The following is an 11,494-nucleotide window of genomic DNA, read 5'->3' as shown; positions in this document are numbered from 1 at the left end:
TGCAGTGCACCCCACCCCAAACGTCTGCCAAGGGCCAGGGATTGTGGGTCCTGGCCCATTGCCACTGGCTGTGGCAGGTCAGGACTGGAGAGGGTGGTGGGAGGGCTCTAAGGGTCAGCGAACACCTGGCGGGCAGAACCTGCCGCCTGGACCGGAGCGGCCCACGTGCTCACCCAGTGACTGGGGGCGCCTGGCTCAGGTCCTGACCTCACCAACTGCAGGCGCTGGTTCGGGCCTGCTGCTTGAGTCCTGAAAAGGTTTACGGCCTTGTCCCGGGGCAGGGTGGACCTGGCAGCCTCTGGAGGCAGCCAGTGCCTTCTCATAGCTGCCGAGGTTCCCTGAGTTTCCAGCCTTACAAGAATCCTGGCCACCCTAAGATTGAGATCTCCCACCCCTCCTCCCCAAGTGTTCACAGGGTCAAATGCCCAGCCTGGAGCTGCCAGGCCACCCCCCACACTGCCCTGCCGTGCCCCCATCCCTCTGCAGCCGGCCAAGGCACTTACTGTAAACAAGCTCTGGTACCAGCTCATGCCTGGAAACAAGCTGCTTTCTCAGTCTGTGGAACATGGAACAGAGGTGGGCGGGAAATGCCAGCCCCAGGTTAATATGCATTAGTGAGTAGCGTCTGGGACACTTGTCCCCAGCCAACCTGCAAGGAAAAACAGCTGAGCTCCTGGCCTCTCTCCCTTCTGGTTTCTCAGCATCGCCTAGGCAATGCTCAGCTGAGAACACATCAGCAGATGTTACAGACAGGGACAGAGGCACCGAGGTGGCCTGGGCCCTTTCCCCATTAAGTAACAGTCTCGCAGGGGTGCTTCCGTGCATGCTGCCTCAGAGGGATTGATTTACTCTGCTCTCCATCTCCGATTGCATCCATAAACTGGCACTGCCATCTCCTACTCACAAATATAATCTCTACGGGGCCCCGCGCGGTACCTTGTTCAGATGTCAGTTGTCTGGGTAACAAGCTTCCCACTGCTCTACACCTGCTGAGCGAGCCCACACGCGCACTCAGCCCAGGCCGCATGGCTGTGTGCTCAGGACTCTGCTGTCGCCACCCCCTCAAAGGGCATGGCCCACGGTCGGCACTGCTGACTCATTCGTGGCGCCACGTTAGGAGAGCAGGACCCAGCCTGGCTTTTAGCTTTCGCAGCCGCTGAAAAAAGAAAATTTAAAAAGTTGCCATCCCATTTCTATTTTAAGAATCTCCTGGAAAGGCAGAAAACAAAGTTCTGTCACTTTATAGAAGGGGCGCCTGAGGACCACGTGACACAATGATGACTCAGCAGGTTTCACAAACTGCACCCCACAGAGAAAAACGACGTTTTACAGTCGAAGGAACTGGGGACCAGTGGGAGGACAGCATCAAAGAGGCGTCGCCCGAGCAGCACTTCCTGACCCCCGGACTGAGCACTGGCGTCCACATGCTTCACCCCTTCAGCCCCTTCTAACGCCCCTATGAAGCAGACACACGTCACCCCATTTTACAGGTGCAGAAACTGAGGCACAGCATTCGCAGAGCTGCTACCTGTGTGTGAACCTGCCCGGAGCAGGCAATGGCTTGGGCTGTTTCCCAGCTCATCGGGACCCAGCATCCTGCGGGAGCAGAACACTTGCCAGCTCCCAGTGCGGGACCCTGCGTGGGGAATAACGGTGCAGGACCCACGCAGCCGCACGCAGCCAGAAGCATCTCTTCCCAATGAGATGTGCCCAATTCCTGGTTTACAGGGAGGGCCTTTACCACAGTTATTTACTGTCCGACCCAATTTAAGCCTGCTAATCGAGTTCTAAAAAATCTTGAGGAAGTTACAGACGTGTTTTCACCAGAATCAGTTTTATGACATTTAACATTAATATCGCCTGCTTTACTCTAGTGGGAAATGACCAAAAGTCATTTAACCTCTAATGGGATATGGAATTAAGCAAAGAAAAAAACACAGTATATTTTGTGATTTGAAATTACATTCCTAGTAAATAGAATGCAACTCGTCATGCTATCCTGCTTTTGTGGGTGGTGGTGATTTTTTGTAACTTACAGAATTGGGAGCAGTTCAGTTCCAGGAGGATGAGAAAGGCCCTTGGGTCACAGAGTAGGGACAGGCGAGGAAACAAAGTTGTCCTTGATGCTTCCACTCGCTCTCTCGAAATCAGCCTGCAATACAAGGTGGATGAAGCAGATGAACACGTCAAGGAAGTGTAGTGTGCACACACACGGCGGCATAGGATTCAGCCATGGGAAAGAGATCCTGCCATTTGAGACAACATAGACGGACCTTGTCAGCATCATGCTAAGTCGGATGGAGAAAGACAAATACTGTACATCTCACTTACATGCAGAAAAGCTAAACTCAGAGGAACAGACAGCAAAATGGAGATTATGAGGGCCAGGGGGAGATGTTGGTCAGCTTCTAGTTCCTCTGGGGATCTAGTGTGCAGCGTGGTGATTATAGCAAATAGTACTGTATTATATACTTGAAATGTGCCAAGTGAGAATAGCTTAAGTATTCTCACCACAAAAAAGAAATAGTAATTATGTGAAGTGACAGCGGTGTTAGCTAATCAATTGTAATATGTAAGTGTATCAACCCATTGTACACCTTAAACTTATACACTATTATATGCCAACTGTATCTCAATGAAACCAAAGAAGTTTCAAAAGAAAACGACTGAGAAGTCTGAGCGCTGTCCCCAGCTCAGGGCCGGAAGCCTGGGGGAGGAAGGAGGGTGGCAGGATGAGGGCCAGGGGGCTGCCGGTGAAAGTGCTGGCTGCCCTCGCGGTCACAGCTCCACTGGCAGGGCCAAGCCAGGCCTCGAGCGGGCAGTGGGCAAGGCGCCTGTGCTCTGTCCTGCTGCTCACGGTCCCGGGCACCTGCCACGTGGGCCTCGGGCCTCCACCCCCTGCCCACTTGTTTACAGCCTCAGGAAGGCCCATCACAGACAGCGAACGTGAACATGCCTGCCGCACCCAGGTCACACGTTTAGAAATGAGAATTTGATGAGAGCAATTCAGTGACCCGTTACTGTCCCCGAGTCACTGACAGGTCTAATCCTCAACAGTACACAGCTCTCGGCTGCGTCTGTTTTGCATGAAAGGCATATTACATGCCAGGAGACATGACCTCCCTTCTGCCTCCCCCAGGACAGATGACTTCGCCAAATGAATCGGGCTGCTTCACTGACCTTGATTTCCTGGTTGGATTCCTAGCATTGCTCTTTTGAGTTTACAGAGTTATGGCACAGAGTGGTCCAGGGACAGAAGTCACGTCCTTCATGTCACGTCCCCTCTTTGTCTGTGTTGCAGTTGGTGAGTGACTTGTTGGAATTTTGCTTCTATACCTTCCGAGAGTCCCAGGCTCTGAAAGTGGAGTTCCCCGCCATGCTGGTGGAGATCATCAGCGACCAGCTGCCGAAAGTGGAATCCGGGAACGCCAAGCCCCTTTACTTTCACAGGAAGTGACGGAGGACGTCCGACCAGAAGAACTTTGCCTTAAGTGTCCCTGTGTTATTCCGCACCCACGAAGGACCCAGGAAATCATATTTTTAACATGTGACGGTTGATTCACACTTATTTAGCAGTTTCTCAAGTTTAAAGTCATGTCAAGGGTTTGGAGCTGGGAAAGCAGTTAGACGTGGATTTGGCAAGACCTGAACAGTCTAAAGTGTTCTTCCCTCTCCTGCCCCCCGCGCTTTAGAAACATGTTCCTCTGGATGAAAAGCCATATCTAGTCAATAACTCTCTGATTTTGATATTTTAACAGATGGAAGTTTTAACTATGCCATGTAGTTTCTGGTATTGTTCGCTTGTTTTAAAAGGGTTCAAGGACTAACGGACTTTTTAAAGCTTACCCTTGGTTTGCACATACAACATATAGTCTATATGGGGCATTAATATTCTTTTGTTATTTAAAAAAAACACACAAAAATAGAAAAAAAACGTACAGATTCCTGTCGTGTGATAACAGAGCACGTGGCGTAGCGCCCCCTCTGGCTCTTCCTCACCCACGTTCCTCGGCATCACTGGCATCCACGCCCTTTAGTGTCCATTTATTATTTAATTAGAACGGATAAGATGTTAAAACAAATGCCTTGGTTTCGATTTCTAGTATCTATTGTGTTGGCTTTACAGATAATTTTTTGCAGTCTTTTGCTGTGCTGTACATTACTGTATGTATAAATTGTGAAGGACCTGAATAAGGTATAAGGAACTTTTGTAAATGAGACACATAAAAAAAACAAAAAAACAAAAAAAAAAACAAAAAAAAAAGAAACAAAAAAACTTCAATGGTTAATAGGATGAATGGGAAAGTATTTTTGAAAGAATTCTATTTTGCTGGAGACTATTTAAGTACTATCTTTGTCTAAACAAGGTAAAAACATTTTTTGTAAAGTGAAATGTTCTGCATGCCTAATGAACCGTTTACAGTGTGTTTAAGAAAGGGAAGCTGTGCCTTTTTTAGCTTCATATCTAATTTGCCACTTTACAGTCTCTGTTGTAAATAACCACACTCGAACCTCCTCGGTTGTCTTTAAGCCTTTCTACTTTTTCTGTACTTGCGTTTTGTCCTTGGTTTCCCGCGGGGGCTGTTCGTGGGACCCGAGCACGTGTCCTGGCTTCTCCCTCACCCGCTCCCACCGGGGAGCAACGTGCTGTGGCGTCTGCAGCCCCCTGAAGGTGTCACTTGACAACACAAGTGTGGGAGAAGGTCCCGGACATGCCCGGCTTTCGGAAAAAGCTGCCTCCTTCCCTTTTCCCTCAAGCAGCGGCATCAGCTCGGGGAGCGCGAGGGCTCGGCAGGCATAGATTCCACCCTCCCAGGTTAGGAAACAGAATTTTCTCCTCTGGGAAAAAACAATTCCACATACACTCTGTATCTGTAAAAGGCGACACACTCACCTCTGGTCTTGGAAAGGGGTTCTGCACTCCTGGAACTGGTCGCGGGGACACGCAGGTCCTGGCAGGGAGCAGTGGGAAGATGCGCCCGGCACGTCCCATCGGCAGGCGTGGAGGCCGCACGACCTGTAGAGAGGGTGTTAGATTTTTAAAAGGTAGGTTTTAACAACAGATTTTATACATAAACAGTTTTGGAGGAAAACAAACAAACAAAAAAAAACTACAGATCATATAAGCAAGACAGTGGCACTAAAATTTGTAATTCATTAATCTGTTTGACACTGCAATTTCTGGCTTTTCTCTTGCCCCGAACCACAAACATACATCTCTTTGGGGAAACTTAACTGTTTAATTGCATTAAATAAAACAACTTCGAATAGAGGCCAAATTAATCTTTTTAAAGTGATGATAATCATCAGGGACTCAGTGAAATCGCATTTTTTCTGAAACCTAAAAGCTGTAGCTGGAGAAGCCCAAGGCCAGGGGGAGGCCGCGTGGGAGCCACACTCTTCTCCAGGGTTCACCATGCAGGCAACATTACCTTGTCTTTCCAAAGACACCTGCCTATGCAAGGGGAAACCTGTGAAAGCTGTACTCAGAGGGAGGAGTTTTTCTTATCTAATTTGCCATTTCAAGAATTTAATTTGTAGGCAGATCTGTAAACACAGCCAACTTACTTACATGCACAGCAATATGAAAGCCACACTTGGAAGGTGATCAATACACAGCATGCAGACTGGGAGTGTCTAGGAAGGAAATGGCTGACAAGAGCAGCTTTTAGCTCAGACTTACTTTATGTGAAATCGGAATTTCGATGTAACCAGGTCTGCGATAGAGACAGTCTGCATCAGCTTTTCGTATTAACAAAGTTACTGGCTCTTTGTGTGTCTCTGGGTAACTTTGCTTGATTAAACAGCAAAGCCATATTCTAAATTCACTGTTGAATGCCTGTCCCAGTCCAAACTGTCTGTCGGCTCTTATTTTTGTACCATATTGCTCTTAAAAATCTTGGTTTGGTACAATTCATAATTCACCAGAACTTCTTCATATAATTAAAAAACACACTAAATTAGTTTAAAATGAAGCGATTTATATCTTTATGCAAAAACATGTCTGTCTTTGCAAAGGACTGTAAGCAGATTACAATAAATCCTTTACTTTAATCACCTGTTGTTTTGGAAACAGTTCATTTGAAGGTCTAAAGAAACACCTGGGTTGTGTGCCCTTCGAAATATTGATTATATACGCTTTTGCCTACATCCAAGATGGAGTAATTTTTTTCCCCCTATGTTAGAAAGAGCCCTGTTAGTCACGTGTCAGTTATATTCTTTGGGGACTGATTAGATGCCTTCTTTCTTACTACTAATATTTGGTCCACCAAAATGCCCTATAGAAGTTTACTGATAATAACTGTTACCATGTAGCTGCTAAACACTGTTAATACATTGCCTCAGTTATGTTCACAACCATATGGAAAGCGTGTTCATTTCACAGACTTTGACACTCACACTGAGTAGACCAGATGCCTTGTCGGACTCCAGCTTTCTTCTCCATGCCATCCTGCCGCATTCTCCATCCCCAGTCGTCTTGGGTTGTCGAGGGATTCAGCTCCCTACTGGCCATGCTGCTTCTCACATTCCTTACAGGCAACTCTCATTGATTCTATTCATATGGACCACAAAAGAGCAGTGAGCAATTATCAAATCGTTTTAAAATTAGGAAACATTTTTTCCCCCACAAGATAAATTCAGGTGCAGTCATGCATCACTTACTGACAAGGATGCATTCTGAGAAATGCATCGGTAGGTGAGCACCATCGAGTGCACGTACACAAACCCGCATGGTGCAGCCTGTTGCTCGTGGTCTACAAACCCACACAGCGCGTTACTGTTCTAAATACTGTAGACAACTGTAACACGATGGTAAGTGTTTGTGTATCTAAACCCATCTGAACAGAGAAAAGGTGCAATAAAAATACAGTATAAAAGATTTTCTAAAAAACAGCACACCCTTATGGGCCAGTTACCATGAATGGGGCTTACGGGACTAGAAGTTGCTCTGGGCGAGTGGTGAGTGAATGTGACGGCCTGGGCCATTACTGCACACCAGTGTAGACTTTATGAGCACCGTACACTTAGGCTACATTAAATTTATAAAGCAACATGAGATTGAATCAAGCACAAAAGAAAAATCATGCGATCAAGAGACACGGTAAACACGGGATGTGTGTGGCTGCTGCTGGCGTAACGTGGCACACTGTTCTACGACAAACTTTTTATAACAAGAATACACTCTAAAATAACGACAAAAACAATAGTCGATACATAAACCAGTAACACAGCGTTCATTTACCAAGTATTAGGTACTGTACATAGTTACAAGTGCTCGTTAACCTACCCACAGCTATGTTTATGCCAGCAACTCCACAAACACAAGCAACGCGTTACACAGGATGCTGTGCCGGCTGCGATGCCGCTACGTGACCGGGATGGTCAGCTCCATCATCGTCTCACAGACCACCATCACTACACAATTCATTGTTCACCGAACGTTCGTGATGCAATGCACAACTCTACATTTTTAATGCATCATTTAACTTGTGATCTTCAAACCTCTCGCTTTCAGAAAAAAATCTGTTTGAGAGTTAAAGTCAACCTCGCTTAAACACAGTAGATATATTTCTGGAACACCACACAGTCATTAAGCAGCACAAGAAAAAAAATAATAAAAGACTAGAGTTGTATGTGCAAATTTGTTTGTAAAGCATCTATAAGTGAAGGTAATTTTATATCTTAAAATGTATGGAAATTGACCTACTAGGGGGCAGGGCTTTTCATGGGAGACCCTGACTCTAAATCAAAGCCATCGTGGGCTGTGAGCCCTCAGAGGGTAGCAGGAGGCCACCCCAATCAGCACCCTTGATTAAAGTGGGTGCCCTTTCCGAACAGAGCAGGCTCAGTCTTAGGTCAAGTGTGACCATATTTCTAAGAATTTCTAAAAGTGCTCTCAGGCCTAAAGAATCCAGCTGCACACTTAGGAATCAACTAAGAACTAAGTTTCTGTCACCGAGATGGCCAGTTACTGTGTGCCACGGCAGTAGAAATCATGCATTGTTATGCATATATAGTGAGGGGTTGGTTTGCTTCTTTATGTTGAATGCCCTCAGGCAAATAAAAAATGTCCCTTTATATTAAAGTCAGCTCTAATATATTTACTGATAAACTGCAAGTGTACAGAGACTAAAATGATTTTAAGTATTTGACACTTTAATTTCAAGTCATCCGATTGCTAGTGCAGCATTTTTCTTGGAAATGAAACAGAAGATTCTCAAATAACACTGGTTAAGATTAGGACATGATCTTAATAATCAGTATGGACCAAGACTATATCGAAAGCAAAGTGAATGATGGGGCACACAATGGGGTACAGAAGAGCAGGTGGTTAGCTGCAACTCCCACCAAAACCTAGTGACTTACATCAACCAACATTTAGTATTTCTCATGAGTTTATGAGTTGGCTAGGAGGGTTCTGTGACCTGGGCCAGGCTAGGATGAGTCAGGCTTATTCGTGCGTCTGTGGTCAGCCAGTAGACGAATGGTCTAGGATGGTTTTCCTCCAATGAGGCCTCTCATTCTCCAGGGGGCTGTCCTGACTGCATTGAGCTTGCTCCTGTCCCACTGGCCAAAGAAGCCTTGAGCTCAAGCCTGGAGTCGGCATGGGAGGGCTCCACAAAAAGAGGACACGGATCAGGGAGGGGTAAAATTGGGGATCATTAAGTCGATCTACCACTGGCGATTACTCTGATATATTTCATAGAATTTACATTGCCAAGATAGTGGTAAGTTTTCCAGGTCCGAAACACCAATTTCTTTGGATCTCCATGCCCTCGGCCAGCCTGCCTAAGGGGCCGTGGCTGCTGTGAAACTGGTGTGGGCTTGCTTGGCTGCTCCCTCTCTCTAGGCTGCCCCACCTACAGGGTTTCCTCAGTGGCTAACCCCGCTGAGCAAGGAGAAATCCAGACAGACACAGACACATGGCACTGAGCCGCCTACATGAATCCCAGGCCTTTCCTGCCCAAGTGCAAAGTGTAGGTCCCCTGCTGGGCCAAAAGCAGAAGTCCGCTTCCCAATCAAGCTGACCTTCTGATTGGAGAGCATTCTCCAAGGTATTCTTCCAACCAGGAGACTTAGCCTGACATTGAAGCACAGGGACAATGTGCCAGGTTACCCACATGGGGTAGTAAGAAATTTCTGCCCAGACCAGTCAAGGGAAATAGAGTGTTGGCGAGCATCTGAGGAGACATGTGCAGCGCTAAGCATAGGGCAGCTGCTTGAGGATGCTCTCCTGGAGTAAGAGGGAGGGAAGCCATGAGGCTCGGGAAGAGTCAGAGACAGGGAGGACATCTGGCTGAGGAAGGAGTCACCAGCGCTGCCTTTGAGACTTGACGGGAGGGGAGAAGGGGCCCCGCATGAGGTGAATGGGGAACAAGACAAGGCCAATATTAGGGGAACAAGACAAGGCCAGTATTAGGAAGTCAGAGCGTGGCCCCAGGAAAGGTAGGGCGGAGGGGGCGAGCGAGGAATGGCCTGGAGGGAAGCAGGATGGCCAGGAGATGGGAAGCGGGGCGACTCACCCCCACCGCCACTGCTGCCACCTGTCGGCTGCCTTCTCCCGTCTCCACTGGCCTAGCCGCACGCTTCAGGCACCTCTCATTACTGTTTGTCACAACATCCCCAAGAGGTTGGTGCCACTCTCTCCACTTCACAGAAGGAGACTGAAGCATAGAGAGGTCACGTTAACAAGCTCAGTGTCACCAAGGTACAAAACAGTGAAAACAAGACTTCTAAACAGGATGTTGTTAACTCAAAACATTCTTTTAGCCCTGTATTAGCTTCCTGGCACTGCTGTAACGAGGTACCACAAATTCGGTGGCCTAAACGACAGGGATTTATGGGCTCGAGGTCCTGGAGGCCGGATGTCCGTGAGGACAGGGTCTGCTCCCGGCCTGTCTCCCTGGCTTGAACGTGGCCGTCCTCTCCCTATGTCTCTTCAAATCGTCTTCCCTCTGTGCATGTCTGTGTCTGTCTCAGGGTCTACACCCCCATTTTCATGAGGATACTGGTCATACTGGATTACTGACCTCATCTTAACTAATCACATCTGCAATAATACTATTTCCAAATACGGTCACGATCTGAGATACCGGGGTTAGGGCTTCAACATAGAAACTTTGTTTTTGGGTGGGGTGGGGTTAAAATTCAACATATAACAGCCGTTCCCCGCTCCTGACACTCAGAGGCAAGATGGCGCGGCAGAAAAACCTGCTGAACCCGAACAAAGCTCTTCACTCCTGAGCGCCTCCATTTTCTCAGGGATGAGATGGGGTCATTTCTCCCGGCTCGTTTAGTCACCCTACAGAACGAATGACTTAAATACACCCACCACAGGCACAGACAATCCACGGCTTTCCCTGCCCCCGCCCTCCACTGCCGGTGCCCCCACTGCCACCCAGGAAGCGGGTGCAGCTCCCATAGGACTCTGGCTCTGTTCCCACCCGGCGTCTCCTTTACAAGCCCTTGGGCGACCCCATCCGAAGCAGGCCCCACGGCCCCACCGGAAACAAAAGCACCAGTCTGAGCGCCCTCTTCTGCCCCCAGCCCCCGCGGCGCCTCGGATGGGCACGGGCTGCACGTGCTCTCCAAGCAGCCGCAGCGGGGGCTCAACCTGGGGGCTGAGGGGCCAGAGCCCAGCGCGAGGCGGGGCCGCTGCTCACGGGGCAGCCACACGGACGCACTGAAGACAGACAACAGTGCGCCCCGCTTCTCTTTAGGGAGATGAACGTGATTTGCCAAAGAAAGAGAACGCCTCACGATCCCGTTACTGAATTCGCTCTGGGCCAGGCCAAGGCCAGGGAGAGGCTCTCTGCCTGGAGCCCCTGGTGAGCCAGGCCACACGGTCCTATTCACAGAAAGATGACACCCCTGGTGACACCCTGCAGGACTTGAGGCTGTGAGAACCGTGCCGCCATCACTGTTCTGAGGCTTCGTCGCCACCATCCTACAGAACACAAATGGCCCCGGCAACAAAGACCAAGTGACAATCACGGTAGCCTCAGCAGCCAGCAGTTCCCCCTTAGCTGAGCATGTACTACATCCTGGACATGCTACTTGTATTAGTCATTTGGACCCAAACCTCTGGGTATCACATTCTTTTTAGGAGGCAGGCACAGAATCATAGGACCACAGACTTGATTTAACGTCCCCCAACCACACAGGAAGCCAGACTCAGTGGCAGCTTACCTGACCAGGTGAGTGGTGGTAAATGAACTTCGGGGGAGCGGCAGGTGGGGCCCAATGCACTGTGAATGACGGAAGCTTCCCTTGAGCCGACAAAGCAATCGAGTCCTGAAGTAGGGGGCCTTGAGTCATGCCCTGTGGGGACACGCCGGTCGGGTTACTGCCAGGAACTCGGTCCCCGTGCCATTCTGAGCCCGCTACAGCCGCCCACAGGTTTGCACTTCTCTGCGGAGGCTTTTCTTAAAGGGGGGCTCACCAGTAACCTCTTCTGACAAGCCACGTTTCCCTCCCGCATCCCTACGCAGTG

At 48.7% G+C, this 11,494-nt stretch overlaps 2 protein-coding genes across 17 annotated transcripts in view; one reads left to right on the top strand and one right to left on the bottom strand.

Annotated features, from left to right (window-relative positions):
- Window positions 1-4,251, top strand: part of NR3C2 (nuclear receptor subfamily 3 group C member 2) — a 746,291-nt gene extending 742,040 nt beyond the window's left edge. For all 6 annotated transcript variants that reach the window (XM_036234281.1, XM_036234280.1, XM_016158875.2 and 3 more), the window contains one exon: window positions 3,302-4,251. In XM_036234281.1, the coding sequence (XP_036090174.1) occupies window positions 3,302-3,457 (156 nt within the window). In that variant the 3' untranslated portion in view covers window positions 3,458-4,251. The remainder of the gene's footprint in view (window positions 1-3,301) is intronic.
- ARHGAP10 (Rho GTPase activating protein 10) overlaps window positions 1-11,494 on the bottom strand; it is a 258,976-nt gene that overhangs the window by 4,547 nt on the left and 242,935 nt on the right. For 4 of the 11 annotated variants that reach the window (XR_004955025.1, XR_004955022.1, XR_004955018.1 and 1 more), the window contains 2 exons: window positions 2,037-11,322; window positions 504-1,156 (listed from right to left, as the gene is read on the bottom strand). The gene's annotated coding sequence lies outside the window, so the exon portion shown is untranslated. The remainder of the gene's footprint in view (window positions 1-503; window positions 1,157-2,036; window positions 11,323-11,494) is intronic. The other 7 variants (XR_004955021.1, XR_004955020.1, XR_004955023.1 and 4 more) reach the window with 7 other exon arrangements.

The sequence above is a fragment of the Rousettus aegyptiacus genome, unplaced genomic scaffold, assembly GCF_014176215.1.
Source record: "Rousettus aegyptiacus isolate mRouAeg1 unplaced genomic scaffold, mRouAeg1.p scaffold_m13_p_16, whole genome shotgun sequence".
Taxonomy (NCBI): domain Eukaryota; kingdom Metazoa; phylum Chordata; class Mammalia; order Chiroptera; family Pteropodidae; genus Rousettus; species Rousettus aegyptiacus.
This window is presented reverse-complemented; position numbering and strand designations above follow the sequence as displayed.